The 23,116-nt window shown below is 40.7% G+C and overlaps 1 protein-coding gene across 4 annotated transcripts in view; it reads right to left on the bottom strand.

Moving 5' to 3' along the window:
* The window catches only part of PCCA (propionyl-CoA carboxylase subunit alpha), a 534,561-nt gene that overhangs the window by 498,089 nt on the left and 13,356 nt on the right, over positions 1 to 23,116 (bottom strand). For all 4 annotated transcript variants that reach the window (XM_049867227.1, XM_049867229.1, XM_049867228.1 and 1 more), the window contains exon 2: positions 3,549 to 3,626. In XM_049867227.1, coding sequence (XP_049723184.1) covers positions 3,549 to 3,626 — 78 coding nt within the window. The remainder of the gene's footprint in view (positions 1 to 3,548; positions 3,627 to 23,116) is intronic.

The following is a 23,116-nucleotide window of genomic DNA, read 5'->3' as shown; positions in this document are numbered from 1 at the left end:
TGTTAACAGAAGGGACCAGTCTCTGGAGAAGCACATCATGCTCGGTAAGGCAGAGGGTCAGTGAAAAAGAGAAAAATACTCAAGGAGACAGATTGACACAATGGCTGCAACAATGGGCTCCAACAGAGCAAAGATTGTGAGGATGGTGCAGAACCTGGCAGTGTTTGTTTCTGTTGTACACAGGATCACTATGGGTCCAAATCGACATAACGGCACCTAGTAGCAGCAACTTGTTTAGGATAGTGCCTAGCTCTAATATATACTCAACAGGTATTAGTTATAGCTATTGTTATTTACCCCTTTGGGCCTAATCTAGGAACGCGTCCCTATTTTTTTAATTAGGAAATTTGTTTAACTACATTTCCTATTTGTTTAACTATATTTCCTATTTTTTTAACTAGAAAAAACCTGTATCACAACAAATATTTGCACTTGACACCTGGCTATCAATGTACTACCAATTAGTGTGTGAACTCAATAAAGCTAATCAATCTTCCACACATAAAATTTCCTTGTAAAAATCAATAATAAATGTATATGGTTCAAAATTTAAAAGGTATAGAAGAAAATACACCCTTTCTTCCCTTACCAACATGGTTAGGTTCCAAAGAACAGGCTGTTATGCGAAATCAGTGTTATGCGAAGACAGGGGATGACTACATCAGATCACAAAATGGAGGAAGACCACATCATTACATAGGTGCCAAATTATATCATTACATAACTGCCAAGTAACACTGTTGCATAAGTGCCACATCATATCATTGCATAAAACCCAAACCACTGAAATCCATGGCCCAGCCAAGATGACACATAACCTTAACCACCAAAGCCAGCATTACTCTCACCTGGCACCTCGGCATTCATTACTGCCAAATGTATGCCATTAATGCACGAAATAAGTGGACAGTAGATTTTTTACTGTTCCCATAAATGCAAGTTGTCAGATGAGATAGTCGATAAGTAAGGAGAACATTTATATTGTAAAGACACCTCACCCTGCCCCATAGCAAGTGTTATTACAATTTTTCTGTATAATTTTCCAGATAGACTACGTGTATAAAAGAATACGCAAACCAATAAACTTAAACCAACTTTAAAACATGTGCAGAGAACGTCATGAGTAGAGGCAGCTACACCCAAGGGGGTAGTACTAAAAACTACAAATATTATCTTTGGGTAGCTCAAGCATGAAGTAGGTATGGGGGAGTTACAGCAAATACAGATAGGGTTTTAAAAAAAAAAATAGCCAGCTTATAAAAATAGGTACACATCACTTAACGACCTGAACTTTAACCTACTGTGGAGAGTCACATAAAATACACCCTGAAGATACTCTAAAAAATATATATATACATATATATACACCTATCGTAGCAATTATGAAGACAGAGAGGCATGAGTTACCATAACAGATAATAAGGGCTTTTACAGCAGCTGTTCTAAAATTGTGCTAATGAAGTCATCTGGGGTAAAAACGCTGGAAGTTTCCTGAGGGGACAAAACAGCTACGCTCACAAACCACAGTACGAACACACTATGGAATACTATGCAAGAATAAAAAACGATGATTAATCTGTGAAGCATCTCACAACATAGATGAATCTGGAGGGCATTATGCTGAATGAGAGAAGTCAATCACGAAAGGACAAATATTGTATGAGAGCACTATTATAAAAACTCAAGAAAAGGTTTATAAACAGAAAAAAACAATCTTGGATGCTTATGAGGGAGGGAAGGGGTGAAGAGCGAAAAATACTAACTAGATAGTACATGAGCGGTAACTTTAGTAAAGGGTAAGACAGTACACAATACTAGGGAAGTCAGCATAGCTTGGCCAAAGCAAAGTCAAAGACACTTTACAGACACATCCAAACTCCCTAAGGGACCAAGTTACCGGGCTGATGGCTGGGGACCATGGTCTCCAAAGACATCTAGCTCAACTGGCCTAACAGTTTATAACGAAAATATACATCCTACTGTGGTGAGTAGTATCTGCGGTCTAAAACACCTGCAAGCGGCCATCTAAGATATATCTACTAGTCCCATCCCAGCTAGAGCAAGGGAGAATGAAGAAAACCAAAGACGTAAAGACTAGTCCAGAAAACTAATGGAACACAACTACCACAGCCTCTGCCAGGCTAAGTCCAGGACAACTAGCTGGTGCCCAGCTATCACCACTGACTGCTCTGACAGGGATCACAACAGAAGATCCCAGACAGAGCACAAGAAAATGCAGAACAAAATTTAAATTTACAATAAAAGGACCAGACCTGCTGATCTGACACAGACTGAAGAAGCTCCAAGAGTATGGCCCCCCGACACCCTTTTAACTCAGTTACTCCCAAGGTTCGCCCTTCAGCCAAAGATTAGACAGGTATATAGAGCCACTATGAGTCAGAATTGACTCAACGGCAACAGGTTTTTTATAGGCAAACAATAACACACGTGAGGAACGTACTTCGCAGTTCAATTATGTATATGAGACTAAATGGGCACACCAACCCAAAAACAAAATGAGAAAGCAGGAAGGGAGAGGAAAACTGGACAAAAGGAAAGCGAGAACTCAGGTGGAGAAGGGGAGAGTGTTGACACATCGCAGGGTTGGCAACCAATGTCACAAACAATTTGTGTATTAATTGTTCAGTGAGAAAATAATTTGCTCTGTAGACTTTCACCAAAAGCACAATTAAAAGAAAAAAAAAAGGCCACCCCATGTGGAGCAAGGGAGAATGAAGAAAACCAAAGACACAAGGGAAAGATTAGTCCAAAGGACTAAAGGACCACAGCTACCACAGCCTCCACTAGGCTGAGTCCAGTACAACTTACTGGTACCTGGCTACCACCACTCACTGCTCTGACAGGGATCACAATAAGGGTCCTGGAAAGGGCTTGAAAAAAAATGTAGAACAAAATTCTAACTCACAGAAGAAAAAAAAAAGACCAGATCCCACTCCTCGGGGTTTTTTGTTTTTAATAATTTTTATTGAGCTTTAAGTGAACGTTTACAAATCAAGTCAGTCACATATAAGCTTATATACACCTTACTCCATACTCCCACTTACTCTCCCCCTAATGAGTCAGCCCTTCCAGTCTCTCCTTTCGTGACAATTTTGCCAGTTTCTAACCCTCTCTACCCTCCTATCTCCCCTCCAGACAAGAGATGCCAACACAGTCTCAAGTGTCCACATGACACAAGTAGCTCACTCTTCATCAGCATCTCTCTCCAACCCATTGTCCACTCCCTTCCATGTCTGATGAGTTGTCTTCTCCTTGGGGTTTTTAAAGCTGTGACTTTTAGGAAGCAGACTGCCAGGTGGGTTTGAAAATGTATTCAATTTTCTTTATAGATACAAATGCAAAATTAAATAGTCTCAAGTTTTGGCCCACAAAGAAAAATAGAAAGATTGAGCACTTATGAAACCTAAGATGCTGGAGCAATAAATGATTGCACAGCATTAATAAAATTTAATCTGTCCACTGAACACAGTGTAGAGAAAGTTAAACCATTGTAAATCAGCAGTTAAGAGCATGTTTTAAATACTTACTTTTTCATTATGATCGTATTCCACGGAAGAGAAACTACGGGACACCATTAAGCGCAATCTTGAATAGTGTGGAACATGCTACAAAAAAAAGGGAAATAAATTACAGAAATGTAAACGAACAGCATCAGACCTCCTCATCTGATCTCGAGAGCTGAAGGAGAAGCACCATCAGCATCAGCAGCTCAAGGCTGACTGCTATGAAACAGAGGTGAAACATACCCTCCATCCCTTTACCAATTCTGACATCAGCCATCCCTCCCACAGCATTCTCCACTTCTCTGCTGGGTTTGATAATCCGCTGCAAGGGCCACAAAGAACTCACAGACAATTCTGACGATTATGGGGCTTATTAGGGAAGTGACAGGTTACAGTGCAGGATCAGGAATGACTCAGGATACAGTTCTTCAGTCAGGACGCCTTCTTGGGCGTGCCATGGAAGGCCTCTCCCTGCATCTCGGGCTAGCCGCCATCGCAGGCCGGCCTAGCCTCTGCCCTATTCGGGCAAGTGTTACAAAGCTCTTTAGCTCCACCAACACCAGAGTCACCCCACTCCACCAGTAAACCTCCTAAGCGACTCCATGGGTCAATGAGCTTAGCTCTGCCAAGTGCCTGGAGGCACCCTACTCTGCCAACAAGCCTCCTGCCTGAAAGTCCTCAGATTTCTCACTCTGTAGGCTGGGAAGCCCACTGCGCCACCTCCTGCTGATCTCCTGGTTTTTCTTCTAAAAGTTTTCTGTCATGTTTGCCATGGCTTCTCGCTGTTTCCACCATTTCTGGTGTTATAGCTCCCTGTTTCCTGGGCCTAGGAGGTTCTCAGTGCATAGAACCCAGATCTAAAGGACGTATTCCACTCTTGGCTCTTCTTTCTTGGTAGTACTGAACTCCCCCCTCCACCTCTGGGATCATTCATTTTAAGTCTAGCAGGGGGGCAAAACTGACCAATCCCCTCATTACAGTTCCATACACCTTATTTGCATAGTCCTACCCCAACAAGGGCACCATGTACCCTATCTGCATTATAAGCAAACTACGCAATCCCCTTGGTGGGCCTCAAGCACTCATTTTTTTACCCCAACAAGGGCACCATGTACCCTATCTGCATTATAAGCAAACTACGCAATCCCCTTGGTGGGCCTCAAGCACTCATTTGCATAGTTGCACCCAATCACTGTGTGGGAATCACAAAGACTGTGGCGAGAAGGGCCATATTAAGTAATCCACCACACCACATTAGGATACTTTATGCAATGTACTTCTGGTAAAAATAGTCTATCAATCAATACATGTACTACTAAGGAATATGCCATATTTGTAGAAGATAAATCACCACAATAGACACATCACGTTGGCACACAAGAGAAAATAAAGCATCAAAACAATTTCCGAAGAACTGTAAGAGGCAACGTACCAAGAAAAATTTGAAGAAAGATCTTTCTAGTCATGTAGACTAATATACTAGGGTTAAAAATGTCACATACCACAAAGGCGGAGCCAAGATGGCGGAATAGTCAAGACGCTTCCAGTGAGCACTCTTGACAACAAAGACTAGAAAAAACAAGTGAAACGAGTATATTCGTGACAAGCTGGGAGCCCTAAGCATCAAAGGCAAGCTTAGACAACGAACTGAGGAGCAGGGGGAGGAAGATGCCGTTCAGAAGTGGAGAGCAGTTACTGGACCTGAATCACGGAGAGCCCTCAGGCACCATTCCCGGAGCGGCAGTGGGCTGGTACTAGCGTTCGGCCGCAGTTTCCCCAGGGAGTAGCAGCCAGCCACAAAGCCTACTCACACCTCAGGAACCTGAGGAGAACGGCGGTCTGGGCAAGAGCTAAATACTTGTGTATACTTTACCGTGCCCCCACCCACCCAGAAGCAGGCTTCGGCAGCTGAATTGCTGGGCCTGAGATAGACCATGGTGAGCACCTAGAGCCATCCTCCCGGCCATGGCGGAGGAAAAAATTTGCAACTGGGGGGGAAAGACAATTTGCTAGCTCCATTAACCAGGGGAGCTCAGGACAGAAGCAGCTCCTATCCACGCATAAAGCATCCTTGGACCTTGAGCACCTTTCCCTTCTGCACGGACCTGTGTGGGCCTATTTCGGGAGAATACACCCTTGTTCACAAATCCCAACCATTTCAGCTGTGCAGTGGAGAGGTGGGTGTTTGACGTTTGACATTGCTTTGCCTATTAAACAAGGTCCTCACCTACCGACATCAGGGACCTAAGGACTGGTAGCTCCATTCAGATTACCCAGCCACCCACGACAGGGGTCCAAAGATAACTGGTACCTCCCAGTCCTTACAACCAAAAACTTTGGCTGCCCCTGGTCCCTCTGCAGAACCCACCCACCAGCACGATCTAGGGGACAAAGACGCGTTTTCTTCAGAGACACCTGGGGGAAGATTGTGAGCCCCCTGCCTTGTTCCGAGTGTGACCGCCTGCTGCAATCAGATACTGGTATATACACCAATCACCCCTCCCCCTCTAAGACTCTAGTACAGAGCCTGTACAACACACTTGATGATCAGCTACCTAGAAGCCTGAGCTGAATTCATACAAGAAAACTGACTGGACTCCTAGACTTATATATCTGATAACAGCTCTAGCCAGCTGGGGACAGGACACCAGAGCTCCAAAGGTGAAAATAATCAAGCTACCTCACTCAAGCAACCCATATGGGTATACCAAAACAAAACAAAGCAAGCAGCTACGACACAGTAAGCAAGCATAAACTAATACAATAACTTATAGATAGCTTGGAGACAATGGTCGATATCAAGTCATATAAAGAAACAGTCCATGATCACCTCAACAGGCTCTCAAAACAAAGAATCCAGATGCAGAATACAAAAGTTTAAAACACAGAACCCTTCAAGACATCAGGAAAGAAATGAGGCAATACGCAGAACAAGCCAAGGAACACACAGATAAAGCAAATGAAGAAATTAGAAAGATTATTCAGGAACATAATGAATAGTTTAATAAGCTGGAAAAATCCATAGATGGCAATCAGAAATTCAGAAGATTAACAATAAAATTACAGAATTAGAAAACTAAATAGAAAGTCAGAGGAGCAGAATTGAGCAAGTAGAAGCTAGAATTTCTGAACTTGAAGATAAATCACTTGGCACTAATATATTTGAAGAAAAATCAGATAAAAGAATTTTTTTAAATGAAGAAACCTTAAGAATCATGTGGGACTCTATCAAGAGAAATAACCTACAAGTAAGTGGAGTATCAGACCAGGGAGGGATAACAGAAAATACAGAGAAAATTGTTATAGACTTGTTGGCAAAAAACCCTCCCTAATATTGTGAAAGATGAGAAGATATCTATCCAAGATGCTCATAGAACTTCACATAAGATAGATCTTAAAAAAAAAGTCACCAAGACATATTATAATCAAACTTACCAAAACCAAAGATAAACAGAGAATTATAAGAGCAGCGAGGGATAAACGAAAAGTCACCTACAAAGGAGAGCCAATAAGAATAAGCTCGGACTGCTCGGCAGAAACCATGCAGGCTAGAAAGAAATGGAATGACATATTTAAAAAATTGGAGGAAAAAATTGCCTGCCAAGAATCATATATCTAGCAAAACTGTCTCTTAAATATAAAGGTGAAATTAAGACATTTCCAGATAAACACAAGTTGAGGGAATTTTTAAAAATCAAACCAAAACTACAAGAAATGCTAAAGAGAGTTGTTTGGTTAGAAAATCCATAATATCAGGTATCGACCCAAGACTAGAACACTGGGCAGAGCAACCAGAAGTCAACCCAGCCAGGGAAATCCAAAAAACAAAGCAAGATTTATAAAAAAAAAAAAAAGCCCAAAACAGGGTAACAGCGATGTTATGATATAAAAGAAGACAACATTAAAAAAATAAAGAGGAACTAAGAAATGTAATCCTACACTTCCATACGGAGAGGAGGATACGGCGATACAAAGAAATAAAAGTTAGTTTTAAATTTAGAAAAATAGGGGTAAATAATAAGGTAACCCCAAAGGAGACAAACCATCCTACTCATCAAAATACAATACAAGGGAAAAATACAGACTCAGCAGAAACAAAATCAACAACAACAAATATGAGGAAAGGACAGTATATAAAGGAAATCTACTCAGCACATAAAATCAAGCGGGAAAAAAAAATTGTCAACCACACACAAAAAAAGACATCAAAATGATAGCACTAAATTCATACCTATCCATAATTACCCTGAATGTAAGTGGACTAAATGCACCAATAAAGAGACAGAGAGTGGAAGAATGGATTAAAAAACACGATCCATCTATAGGCTGCCTATAGGCTGCCTAAGAGACACACCTTAGACTTAGAGACACAAACTAAACTTCAAAGGATGGAAAAAAATATATCAAGCAAACAACAATCAAAAAAGAGCAGGAGTAGCAATACTAATTTCTGACAAAATAGACTTTAAAGTTAAATCCATCAGAAAGCATAAGGAAGGACACTATATAATGATTAAAGGGATAATACACCAAGAAGACATAACCATATTAAATATTTATGCACCCAATGACAGGGCTACAAGATACATAAAACAAACTCTATCAGCATTGAAAAGTGAGATAGACAGCTCCACAATAATGGTAGGAGACTTCAACACACCACTTTCAGTGAAGGACAGGACATCCAGAAAGAAGCTCAATAAAGACACACAAGATCTAAATGCCACAATCAACCAACTTGACCTCATAGACATATACAGAACACTCTACCCAAAAGCAACCAACTATACTTTCTTTACTAGTGCACATGGAACATTCTCTAGAATAGACCACATATTAGGTCATAAAGCAAGCCTTAGCAGAATCTTAAACTTTGAAATATTACAAACCATCAAGGCCATAAAAGTGGAAATCAGTAACGGGAAAAGAAATCAAACACTTGGAAACTGAACAATACTCTGCTCAAAAAAGACTGGATTATAGAAGACATTAAGGATGGAATAAAGAAATTCAGAGAATCCAATGAGAATGAAAACACTTCCTATCAGAACCTTTGGGACACAGCAAAAGCAGTACTCAGAGGCCAATTTATATCAATAAATGCACACATACAAAAAGAAAGGGACAAAATCAAAGAATTATCCCTACAACTTGAACAAATACAAAGAGAGCAACAAAAGAAACCCTCAGGCACCAGAAGAAAATAATAATAATTAGAGCTGAAGTTGGTGATTTGTTTCTCCATCACTTTAAAAAATGTCATTGGAATTTGGATTGGAAGAGCATTGTAAGTATAGATGGCTTTTGGTAGAATAGACATTTTTACTATGTTAAGTCTTCCTATCCATGAACAAGGTATGTTTTTCCACTTATGTAGGTCCCTTTTAGTTTCTTGCACTAGTACTTCATAGTTTTCTTTGTATAGGTCTTTTACATCTTTGGTAAGATTTATTCCTAAGTATTTTATCTTCTTGGGGGCTACTGTGAATGGTATTGATTTGGTCATTTCCTCTTTGATGTTCTTTTGTTGATGTAGAGGAATCCAAGTGATTTTTGTATGTTTATCTTGTAACCTGAGACTCTGCCAGACTCTTCTATTAGTTTCAGTAGTTTTCTGGGGGATTCCTTAGGGTTCTCTGTGTATAAGATCATGTCATCTGCAAATAGAGATAATTTTACTTCTTCCTTGCCAATCGGAATGCCGGAATGCCGTTTATTTCTTTGTCTAGCCTAATTGCTCTGGCTGGGACCTCTAGCACAATGTTGAATAACAGCGGTGATAAAGCGCTTCCTTGTCTGGTTCCCATTCTCAAGGGAAATGCTTTCAGGCTCTCTCCATTTAGAATGATGTTGGCTGTTGGCTTTGTATAGACGCCCTTTATTATGTTGAGGAATTTTCCTTCAATTCCTATTTTGCTGAGAGTTTTTCTCATGAATGGGTGTTGGACTTTGTCAAATGCCTTTTCTGCGTCCATTGATAAGATCATGTGGTTTTTGCTTTTTGATCTATGTACAGGTTTTCCTCATGAGCACAATTAATTGTTCTGGAATTGCCACTCTTCTTAATGTTATCCACAGTTTGTTACGATCCACACAGTCGAATGCCTCTGCAAAGTCAATAAAATACAGGTAAACGTCCTTCTGGTATTCTCTGCTTTCAGGCAGGGTCCATCTGACATCAATAATGATAACTCTGGTTCTACATCCTCTTCTGAATCCGGCCTGAATTTCTGGCAGTTCCCTGTCAATAAACTGCTGCAGCCACTTTTGAATGATCTTCAGCAAAATTTTACTTGCATGTGACACTAATGATATTGTTCGATAATTTCTGCATTTGGTTGGATCACCTTTCTCGGGAATAGGCATAAATATGGATCTCTACCAGTCCACTGGCCTGGTAGCTGTCTTCCAAATTCCTTGGCATAGATGAATGAGCACTTCCAGCACTGCATCCATTTGCTGAAACATTTCAATTGATATTCTGTCAATTCCTGGAGCCCTGTTTTTCACCAATGCCTTCAATGCACCTTTAACTTCTTCCTTCACTACCATCAGTTCTTGATCATATGCTACCGCCTGAAATAGCTGACTATTGACCAATTCTTTTTGGTATCATGACTGTGCGTATTCCTTCCATCTTCTTTTGATACTTCCTGTGTCATTTAATATTTTCCCCATAGAATCCTTCACTATTTCAACTCAAGGTTTCAATTTTTTCTTGTTTTTTCAGCTTAAGAAATGCTGAGCATGTTCTTCCCTTTTGGTTTTCTATTTCCAGCTCTTTGCACATGTCATCATAATACTGTACTTTGTCTTCTCCAGCCTCCCTTTGAAATCTTCCATTCAGCTCTTTTACTTCATCATTTCTTCCTTTTGATTTACCTACTCAACGTTCAAGAGGAATTTCAGAATCTCTTCTGACATCCATTTTGGTCTTTTCTTTCTCTCCTGTCTTTTTAATGACCTCTTGTTTTCTTCATGTATAATGTCCTTGATGCCATCCCGCAACTCACCTGGTCTTCAGTCACTAGTATTCAACGTGTCAAATCTATTGGTCTCTGAATTCAGGTGGGATATACTCAAGGTTGTACTTTGGTTCTCGTGGACTTGTTCCAATTTTCTTCAGCCTCAACTTGAACTTGAATAGGAGCAATTGATGACCTGTTCCACAGTCAGCCCCTGGCCTTGTTCTGACTGACAGTAGTGAGCTTTTCCATCGTCTCTTTCCTCAGATGTAGTCGATTTGATTGCTGTGTATTCCATCTGGTGAGGTCCACATGTACAGTCGTAGTTTATGTTGGTGAAAAAAAGGTATTTGCAATGAAGAGGTCTTTGTTCTTGCAAAATTCTATCATGCAATCTCCAGCATTGTTTCTACCACAAAGCCGTACTTTCCAGTAACCGATCCTTCTTGTCTCCAGCTTTCGCATTCCAATCACCAGTAATTATCAAGGCATCCTGACTGCATGTTCTATCAATTCCAGACTGTAGAAGCTGGTAAAAATCTTCAATTTCTTCATCTTTGGCCTTAGTGGTTTGTGTGTAAATTTGAATAACAGTCCTATCAACTGGTCTTCCTTGTAGGTGTATGGATATTATCCTGTCACTGACAGCGTTGTAGTTCATGATAGATCTTGAAATGCTCTTTTTGACAATGAATGCAATGCCATTCCTCTTCAACATGTCATTCCCAGCATAGTAGATCATATGATTGTCCAATTCAAAATGGCCAATAACAGACAATCTCAGCTCCCTAATGCCTAGGATATCGATGTTTATTTGTTCCATTTCATTTTTGACAATTTCCAATTTTCCTAGATTCATACTTCATACATTACATGTTCTGATTATTAATGGATGTTTGCAGCTGTTTCTTCTCATTTTGAGTCATGCCACATCAGCATATGAAGGTCCTGAAACCTTGACTTCATCCATGTCGTTAAGTTCAACTCTACTTTGAGGAGGCAGCTCTTCCGCAGTTGTCTTTTGTATCCGTTCCAACCTGGGGGAGGTGCTCAACTTCCGGCACTATAGCAGACAATGTTCTGCTGCTACTCATAAGGTTTTTACTGGCAATTCTTTTCAGAAGTAGACCACTGGATCCTTCTGTCTAGCCTGTCTTAGTCTGGAAGCTCAGCTGAAACCTGTCTGCCATTGGAGACCCTGCTGGTATTTTGAACAGCAACACACAAGCCCCAGAGTATGACAAACTGACAGATGCGTGCAAAGTAGCACTAAGATATTTACATAAGAAACAGCATATACCACCTTATCAATTTAATAAAATAGAATAACAAAATACTTTATATTTTAAAAAATTCTTCCTAAGATTTTAAAGCCCATAACGGTCCGTTGCGGGAACATATTAGCATAGTCTTTTACAAAAAGCAAGAATCATACACATTTCTTTAATCACCACCATATAAAGGGTATAACTGATTCCATTGCAGCTATTGTACCTGATAGCAGAAGCCAACATAATATAGGACAGACATTTTAGGTACCGTAATTTAGCTTTGTCTCTGGGTGGCACAAACAGTTCATGCTCACTGACTAACCAAAAGTTTGGCAGTTCAAACCCACCCAGTGGCACCACAGAAGAAAGGCTGGCGATCTCCTTCTGTAATGATTATGGCCAAGAAAACCCTATGGAGCTCAGTTCTGCTCTGTAACACATGGGGGTCACACATGGGGTCACCATGAGTCAGAATCAACTTCTTGGTAATGGCTGAACTTAGCTTTAGAGTTAAGAGAGTGATAATGAACAGTGATGTTTATCTGTAAGGAAGGGACTTCCTCAGAATGCAGCATAATGCCTGGAAAATAACACTGGGCGAAAAAATCACGGAACCTGAGTTCTAACCCTAGCTCAACTTACACGATTTCCACGACTTGGACAAATCACTTTAACCCCTTTGCTCTCTGCTAAGAAAAAAGAAAGCTTAAATGACTTGACTCTAAAGTCCATTACTAACCTAGGTAGGCAGGCAGAGACAGACAGCTGCTATCAAGGCGATTCCAACTCATAGTAACCTAAGGTACCACAGAACAAAATGTTGCCAGGTCCTGCATTATCCTCACGACCACTGGCATGTTGCAAATCCATCACTGCAGCTATCGTACCAATGCATCTTATCAAAGGTCACCCCAGCCCTCTGCTTTACCAACAAAGATCCTCCTCCAGCAATTGATCCCTCTAGTTGATACATCCAAAGCAAGCAAGTCAGACAATATTCTGTTGTGATCCATGAGGTTTTCACTGGCTAATTCTCAGAAGTAGATCACCAGGCCTTTCTTACTACTCTGTCATAGTCTGGAAGCTGCGCTAAAACCTGTCTCTCAGGGGCAATCCTGCAGGTATTTGAAATATTAGTGGCACAGCTTCCAGTATCACAGCAACATGCAAGCCACCACAGTGTGACAAGCTAATTGTTTTAGGTGGGTTACTAACCTAAAAACTGTATTAGCCTAAAAGCAAAAGTTTAGTGAGGAGTATCTGACGTGTGCATAAGAGCCTTGAGGATTTATTTAAAGATAAGCAGTTAATTTAGACAAACAGAATATATGGCCCAAGAAGAAAGTAACACAAATCTCACTTATTGTTGATTGCTCTGAGCTGAACAACAAAAAATGCAGAACTATTTGGTGGAAATAGAGTTAATTCTATAGGACTTGAAAAACTATGCATTAAGTTTCTAGGGTGCCTTTTGGAATACAAACCTCAGGACATATGGACTCTATCTCATTAGATGGGCTCATGAAAGATAAACTAAGCTATAGTTGGCTGAACAGAAGAGATAAGTTTCTATTCCAGGAGTATTCTGGAATTTCTAAGTGGCCAAGGTCTACAGAATGTTTAGTTAGGTCAGCTGACTCTAAATTTACTTTCATGAAACTAACAGTAACATAAAGCTAGAATACATAGTGTCTACACCACATATTTCTTAAAACTAAATCCAGTCTTTGTGGTTACGAGGGGGGGGAGGGAGGGAGGGTGGGAGAGGGTTATTTCCTGATTAGTTAGTAGATAAGAACTACTTTAGGTGAAGGGAAGGACAATACTCAATACACGGAAGGTCAGCTCAACTGGACTGGACCAAAAGCAAAGAAGTTTCCGGGATAAACTGAATGCTTCAAAGGTCAGCGGAGCAAGGGCGGGCGGTTAGGAACTATGGCTTAAGGGGACTTCTAAGTCAATTGGCAAAATAATTCTATTATGAAAACATTCTGCATCCCACTTTGAAGTGCAGTGTCTGGGGTCTTAAATGCTAACAAGCGGCCATCTAAGATGCATCAATTGGTCTCAACTCACCTGGATCAAAGGAGAATGAAGAACATCAAGGTCCCACGATAACTATGAGCCCAAGAGACAGAAAGGACCACGTGAACCAGAGACTTACATCATCCTGAGACCAGAAGAACTAGATGGTGCCCTGTCACAACAGATGACTGCCCTGACAGGGAGCACAACAGAGAACCCCTGAAGGAGCAGGAGAACAGTGGCATGCAGACCCCAAATTCTCATAAAAAGACCAGACTTAATGGTCTGACTGAGACTAGAAGAATCCCAGAGGTCATGGGCCCCAAACCTTCTGTTGGCCCAGGACGGGAACCATTCCCGAAAACAACTCATCAGACATGGAAGGGACTGGACAATGGGTTGGAGAGAGATGCTGATGAAGAATGAGCTACTAGTATCAGGTGGACACTTGAGACTGTGTTGGCATCTCCTGTCTGGAGGGGAGATGGGAGGGTAGAGAGGGTTAGAAACTGGCAAAACCGTCATGAAGAGAGAGACTGGAAGGAGGGAGTGGGCTGACTCATTAGGGGGAGAGTAAGTGGGAGTATGGAGTAAGATGTATATAAGCTTATATGTGACTGACTTGATTTGTAAATGTTCACTTAAAGCACAATAAAAATTATTTAAAAAAACTAAATCAAGTCTACACAAGTTCTTAAGATCTGTTCAAAATATAGGAGAAATCTGTACTACACCTAATCAATTAAACTGTTTCTTGAAATATTTTTTAAAAAAGACTTAGCTCTAAAGATAGACTATTTTACAATCATTATCAAAAAAAAAAAAAAAAAGATCTGCTTCAAAAAGCTTCTTTAAAGGGTTAAAAAGCAAAGACATTACTTTTAAGACTAAAGTGCACCTGACCCAAGCCATGGTATTTTCAATCATCCCATACACATGTGAAAGCAGGACAATGACTAAGGAAGACTGAAGAACAACTGATGCCTTTGAATTATGGTATTGGTGAAGAATATTGAATATACCATGGACTGCCAGAAGAATGAACAAATCTGTCCTGAAAGAAGTACGGCCAGAATGCTCCTTAGAAGCAAGGATGGCAAGGCTTCGTCTCACATACTTTGGACATATTATCAAGAGGGACCAGTCCCTGGAGAAGGACATTGTGCTTGGTAAAGAAGAGGGTCAGCAAAAAAGAGGAAGACCCTCAACGAGATGGACTGACACAGTGGATGGAACTATGAGCTCAAACATAGCAACAACTGTGAGGATGGTGCAGGACTGTGCAGTGTTTGGTTCTGCTGTACATAGAGTTGTTATGAGTCAGAACCACCTCGACAGTACCTAACAACAAATACAACACCAAAAAAGAAAGCACATAGCATGTACGCATAAGAATTTGTGATAATGTGGTTCAAATTTTTTTAAAAAAACATGGATGCCACTGGTTAGCCAGTAACTAGAACTAGAAATCATATACTAGCTACAGAAACATAACAGAGCTACTGTGGAAAAACAAGAGTGTGGGCCATTCCCACAGGGAGTCTGAACTGGTTTGGACTGAGCCCCATCAAAGTTCTGTTCCTATTTGCTTGTGGCAGATCTTCCTGGAAGTGCAAAGTTATAAATATATATGGGTCAGGAATCAGACAATTTTTTAGAGCTACAAAATATGTTTTCCTTTTTAAAAACAAGGGAAAAAAGAGAAATTTGCTCATTTGGACCTCTATATGGAATTTTAAAGTCTGCTGATTGTTAACATTAGGTGGCTACAAGCTCAGACTAAAATTCTTTTAAGATACTTATTTTAGTCATCTGGTGCTTTTTTAGTGCTGTTGTAACATAAATGCCACAAGTGGAAGGCTCTAACAAAGAGAAATTAATTTTCTCACAGACTAGTAGGCTACAAGTTCAAATTCAGGGCATCGGTTCCAGGGGAAGTCTTTCTCTGTGTTGGCTCTGGAGGAAGGTCCTTGTCATCAATCTTCCAGGAGCTTCTCAGCACAGGAATCTCCAGTCCAAAGGACAGGCTCTGCTTCCAGCACTGCTTTCTTGGTGGTATGAGGTCTCCCTGTCTCTCTACTCACTTCTCTCTTCTATATCTCAAAAGAGATTGGATCAAGATACAATCCAATCTAGTAGACTGAGTCCTGCCTCATTAACATAACTGCTGCCTATCCCACCTCATTAACATCATAAACGTAGGATTTACAACACACAGGAAAATCACATTCGATGACAAAATAGTGGACAATCACACAACACTGGGAATCACGGCCTATCCAGGTTGATACACATACTTTAGAGGGACACAATTCAATCCATGACAATACTTAAGATATTTCCTAGCAAAGAGGTTTAGAAAAACTTTAATCAACTCCATTTATAAAGATTATGAAGTTTATCACTGCCAAAAAGTAAAAAGTTAGGCTATGCAAAATGACTTCTCAATAACACACTGCAACTGGTCCCCTTCTGCAAGAATAAGGATTACCCATATTTTCCACACTTAGAGAAGAAATAACTGCTAAGAGCATGGTACATGGGAATTAGCAAGAAATTTTTTTCAGGGTCATGAGAGCTAGGTCAAGCCTTAGCTCCACTGTTTCATAGCTTTGTGACACTGAACAAATCACTTCTCTGGACCTGTTCCCATCTATGCAGTGCAGGTGATGACACCTCTCCTGTTTCCCCCCCGAGTTGTCAAAAGGATCAAATGAGTCCTTATAAAGCTCATAAAACACCAGGGTATTATACAAAACTAAGCCCAATTATGCAATCGCCCTCTTCTTAGGATTACACCAGAATGGTCTGGAGTTACCATGAGAGTAATAATGCAATAATTAAGAGCTCTGGCTAGACGGAGACAAATTCTGACCTGGGTTCAAATCTTGACTCTTTCTTAGGTGCATACGAAATCTCCTCATATGTACAACAGGGATAATAACAGTACTTATCTAGGACATAAGGCATGTTAACGGGGATTAAATCAGAATGAGCAAAATGCCTAGCACAGTCTAAAATACAATAATCATACAACTGTTAACTAAAACTGGAGGGGATGATGGTAGAGCTTTTAGACCATCTAGATGCATCCCTTCCAGCCATGCTAAAACAGTACCTACTTTCACACTCTAGAAGTGGCCTCAGGTGGCAGCTAAGATGATAAACCCACCAGTCAATTATCTCAAAGAACAATTTAAACACTAGTTCTGCCACAGCCAAAACTATGGTCCTTAACATATTCGCAGTGACACTGAGATGAATACTACTAAAACAAAACTATTAACAGGTTAATTATCAGAAAAAGAAACTGATCCAAATTTGGGGGTAATGCTGTAACATATACCATTTTGCAACAACAGTAAAAATAATCAAAAATATGTGTGGAGTTACATGAGTAGTTACGGATGCATTGTGTATAGAAAGGCATATGTGAGTAAATGCTCGCGCATGTATAGGTGTACCTGCAGGAATATGTACATACACATTTGTATATGTGGCTTATATACCCACATAAATAACACCACCACATAGGGTGCACAGTTATGGAGGCTTTCTAGACATATCCAAACAACTCGTGGTACTGGTTTACTAGGTTAGAAGGCCTGGGACCATAATCTCAGGGGACGACTTAGTCAACTGGCATAATATAGTTCACAAAGATAATATTCTACATTCCAGATTGGTCCGTAGCATCTAGTCTTAAAAGCTTGCAAGCGATCATCTAAGACACAACTACTGGTCTCTACTCATATGGAACAAAAGAAAATAAAGGAAATTAAAAGTTCAAAGAAGAAACCAGTCCACAAGACTAACAGCCCACACGAACCACATCCTACCCTAAACAGACACCAGAAGAACTAGATGGCGCCCAGCTACCACTACCTATTGTTCTGACCACATACACGATAGAATGGGAGAAAAATGTAGAACAAAACTCAAATGCCTAAAAAAGGCCAGACCTACAATCCCTGAAACTATCACCACAAGATAACCTTTGAACTTGGATTTGACGCTATTTCTGCAGGTCACCTTTCAGTCAAATAACAGATTGCCTTATAAAATAAACAATAACAACCATGAGCAATGTTCTCACTTAAACAATTAACTGTGCGAGACCAAATGGCTGACATTTACCCAAGAGCAAAGATGAGAAGGCAAGGAGGGGAAGAGAAGTTAGCTCAATGGAAACAGTATAGAATAGAAATGAGAATGCTGACACACTGTAAAAATTGTAACCAAGGGCAGAGAACAATTTGTACGAAAATTGTTATATGGAGACCTAATTTGTTGTGTAAATTCTCACCAAAACACAGTAAAATAATATTAAAAAAAAGAATACTCAAGGAAAAAATAACACACAGTGCCCACACATACACATCCCATCTCATAAAGGTAACACTAATATGTTATCAAATGAAGTCAGAAATGTAACAGCAACAAAATAAACAATTGCAATATTAAACAAAAAAAAAGCTGTGGGGCAATAGAGCCATAATATGCTCTTACTAAGGTAAAAGCAAACATCAGCTAAGGATTAACCAACGTCATGACCATCCAGGCTAAGGCCCTCTCTCCCATGTGGTGTGATATGAAGTTAGAGGCATCAACTGATTACTTATTTCAGCATTTAAACAGACCCACACTGACCTTCTGAGGGAATGTCCACTCTTAAGGTACTAGTGTTGTCAGGCTTTCTAATTTAAGCATAGCTTTTCTTTCAAACAGACATTAAATATTTAGTCTTCAGGGCCTCAGTATCCACCCCAATTTTGAGCTGTCTGCCAAAAACTTCTGTAAAAAGCCAAGGCTAACACCTAAGATTTGAGAGAAATGGTCAAAAGGATACATCCATTACTCAAATCTCAAGATTCTCTGGGTTCTGCCTCCATACTAAGTAAGCTAGTGCATCAGGAAGGAAGCTTTCCACATCAACTGTGACGCTTCCTCATCCCATCCCGGCTCCTGACCCACCAATCCTCTCACCACAGCTGGAGCAGATGTTGTTGAAGCCCATCTAGACCCTCTTTACAAGGCAGCACACCATCACCCAGCTGCTGTCCTGGCTACTAGTGGCTCACCCTTGCTCCTAGTCTGGAAATTTCTTCTCAAGCATATGGCTGACAGACAACCAGTGACTGACCAACAATGGGTTCAAAAGGCAGAACCCCTCACCTCCAGGTGGAACCATTCCAGTAGCTACTAAGCACATGCAGCTACTGAGCACTTCGAGTGCCTGGTCCAGACTCAGATGTGCTGTACGTGGAAAACACACACCAGATGTTAAAGAGTTGCTACGACAAAAAGTGTAAAGTATTTCATTAATAATTTTTTCATTGATTATATGTTGAAATGACAATACTTTTTTAAGTCTCCTGGGTTAAATGAAATACATTCTTAAAATTAATTTTATCTTTTTCTTATTTAATATGAGTGCTAGAAACTTTTAAATTACATCTGTGGCTTGCATTCTATTTCTGTTGGATAGTGATGATCTAGAGCGGTGGGTCCTCAAACCTTCCTGTGCATCAGAACCACGTAGAGGAATCTTTAAAACACATGGCTGGGCTCCACCCCTACATGTTCTGACTCTGTATTTGTAACATATTCCCAGGTGGTGCTGCTGCTTCTGGCTGGGGTACCACACTTTGCAAACCACTGCTCTAGCACTTCCCTGTGGGATGAGACTGCAGGTAGTCTCCAGGTAGGGACCCCCTCCTTGCTTAGCTTTGTCCCTCTGCCCTACGCTGCTTTCTTCACTCCTCTTCTCCCAAGCACACTAATCCCTTACCAGGCTCCACTTCTAGGGAATTCGACGACCTCACCTTCATAGAACTGTTTCATACAACAATAACTTTCACAAAGTGCCAGATTAATAACAACCAAGTACATGGGAAATATCTGGTTTTTTTTTGTTTTTTTTTTTTGGAGGGGGTATTGGGAGCCCTGGTGGATCAGTGGTTAAGAGCTCAGCTGCTAACCAAAAGGTCAGCAGTTCGAATCCATCAGCCGCTCCTTGGAAACCCTATGAGGCAGCTCTACTCTGTCCTACAGGATTGCTGAGTCGGAACTGACTCGATGACAGTGGGATTTTTTTTTTTTTTTTTTAACTACTAACAAAGATGTTATATATTGGATTTCTAGTAGCCGATGTGTAATGTACTCTACACATTCCAGGCTAGTTAAGGTTTGTTTATCCTGATGAACTAATGGGACAGCTATACCACCTACTGTTTTCTTTTTTCCATGCTAGTTTTTGTGCCCAAAAGGTATAAACTTGCACTTTCTCCTTTTTACTACTAGGTTTGTTAATATGGCAAAATAAAGGCTTTGAAATCAGACCTGGATTTGAATCCTGAATCTACCACTTAATTGCTGTGTGACCTTGGGCAAGTTACTGAACTTCTCTATGCCTCAACTATAAAATCGGAATCATTTGAAGGTGGTTTAAACTTTAAACGAGATAACAGGTGTTAAATCAGCTTTCGTCCTCCATCATTCTGAGTAATCACAGAAGCACCTACCCATCTGAGGAAGTGGTTTCAGGCCTTTTAGACAACCATTAGACAAACCCTCCCCCAAACAACAAATAATATCAACAATCCTTCTGGATTTCGTGATTTCAATCAAAACAGTTATTTTCACTGTTCTCTGGATTTCCCTTCCCAAGACTCAGCCTTCTCTATCACCCAGCAGCGTAGGCTTAAGAGTCATTCTTTTTTATTGAGATATAACTCATATACCATAAAATCCACCCCTTTAAATATACAATTCAGTGGCTTTTAGTATGTTCAGAAGGTTGTGCATAACCATCACCACTATCTACTTCTAGAACATTTCCATCACCCTAAAAAGAAACATATTACCCATTACCAGTTGCTCTCCATTCTGCCCTTCCCCCAGCCCCTGGCAACCTCTAACAAATCTACTTGCTGTCTCTAGGGATTTGCCTCTTCCGAACATTTCATATAAATGGATTCATGTAATACGTAGCCTTTCGTGTCTGGATTTTAAAAGTCATTCTTGATTCCTTTCTTTGTATCTCTCTTCTAAGCCAACAGAACTACTATTGTCTTAGGCTGGATTTTCCAGAGAGGCAAAACCAGTAAAGTGTATAAATACATACAGGAAAAGATTTATATCAAGGAAATGGCTCATGCGATTGTAGAAGCTGGAACATCCCAAGTCCGTGGATCAGGACAGAGGCTTCTCCTGATTCATGTAGCCACAGGGGCTGGCAAACCCAAGATCGGCAGGTTGGGGAGAAGAGCTCTTGCTCACAGACTGTGAAGATTGACAAATCCTAAGATTAGCAGGTAAGCTGCTAGCTCAAGTCCCAAGAACCAGAGGCCAGATGAACAGGTGCCAGCTGCAGGATCCAGAGCAGGCAAAAGCAAGAACATCCACTTATATTCAAATGCAGGCCACACACCCATGGAAACTCCCTTTCAACTGAATGACTACTCACAGCAGATCCCATCACGGGGCTGATCACATATAAACACTGAGAATCAGGGCCCAGCCAAGTTGACGCACAATCTTAACCATCATAATATTCCAAATCTAACCAGTTCTCACCAACGCCAGTGCTACCAACCTAGCAAAGTTATCATGATCTCTAGCTTGGACTTCTACGTTAGCCTCCCGACGGGTCTCTCTGCTTCCACTGTTGCCACCCACCTGCACCCCCACCAAAACATTCACACAGTTGTTGGAGTGGTCTTTTTAAAATGTAAATCTGGTCTGCTTAAAACTCTCCAATGGGCTCCCCATTATTAAAATAAATCCCAAATACAAGTCCCTAAATGACTGTCCCTACCTACCTTCCCTACCCCATCTCCTAGCATTTCCCCCCACGTTCACTTCGCCCCAGCCACACTGGACACATCCAATCCTGATCATGTCAAACGCAATTCCCATCTCAGCCTTTGCCTTTGTGCTCCTTTTATATGGAATGCTAGTCCCCCAGGTTGTCACATGGCTGGCTGCTTCCTGCTCATCATTCGGGTTTCAGTTCAAATGCCACATGCTCAGAAAAGCCTGCCCAGTTCTCCTTAGGGTAACAGGCCCCACCCCAACACTACCACCACTCTATCCCATTATCTTATTTTTCCTTTCCTAATACTTAGCACTATTTGAATTCATCTGTTTATGTAAATACTGTCAGTCTCCTCTACTCAAATATAAGCTCAATGACGGCATAGACAGTCACCATCATTATTCCAGCTCTAAACAGTATCTGGCATACAGTAAGTATAATGGGTTGAATGGTGGTTCCAGAAAAAGACACATCTATGTCCTGGAACATGCAAATGAGATCTTAATTTGGAAAAAGGGTGCTTCTGGATGAAATTAATGTATTACAGAGTGTAACTGCTCCATAGGGTTTTCTTGGCTTCAAACTTTATGAAAGTAGTTCGCCAGGCCTTTCTTTTGCAGAGTGGCTGAGGGGGTTCAAACCACCAACCTTTAGGCTACCAGTTGATCAAAAATCACTTGCACCACCCAAGCTCCTTCATATGTCATTACCAAACCAAACCTATTGCCATGGAGTCCATTCCAACTCATAGCGACCCTACTGGACGAAGCAGAACTGCCCCATAGGGTTTCCAAGGAGAAGCTGGTGGTTTCGAACTGCTGACTTTTTGGTTGGCATCCAACTCTTAACCATATACATCAACAAAGAATTACAAATCAAAATAACAACGAGGTACCACTACATACCTACTAAACCAAACCAAACACATTGCCATCCAATTGATTCCGACTCATAGTGACCCTACAGGACAGAGTACAACTGTCCCAAAGGAGTGGCTGGTGGATTCGAACTGCTGACCTTTTTGGTTAGCAGCCAAGCTCTCAACCACTGGGCCGCCAGGGTTCCACACACCTACTAGAATGAGAATTCCTATTGTCCCACATCCTTGCCAGCATTTGGCATTGTCACTATTTTAGCCCCACACCGACTAGAATGGCCAAAAACCAAGATACTGACAACACAAAATGCTGGCAAGGATGTGGAGCAACAGGAACTCTCATTCTTTGCTGGTGGGAATGCAAAATAGTACAGTCACTCTGGAAGACCATCTGATAGTTTCTTAGAAAGCTAAACTCAAGTTTACCATACAATCCAGCAATCACACTCCTAGGTATTTACCCAAATGAGACAAAAACATGTCAACATAAAAATCTGCACACAAATGTTTACGTCAGCTTTTTTCATAACTGCCAAATATTGGAAGCAAACAAGATGTTCTTCAATAAGTGAATGGATAAACAAACTGTGGTACAGCCATACAATGGAGTATTAGTCAGCAATAAAAAGAATTGA

The sequence above is a fragment of the Elephas maximus genome, chromosome 23, assembly GCF_024166365.1.
Source record: "Elephas maximus indicus isolate mEleMax1 chromosome 23, mEleMax1 primary haplotype, whole genome shotgun sequence".
NCBI lineage: Eukaryota > Metazoa > Chordata > Mammalia > Proboscidea > Elephantidae > Elephas > Elephas maximus.
The sequence above is the reverse complement of the archived record's forward strand: the minus strand, read 5'-3'. Positions and strand labels throughout refer to the sequence as shown.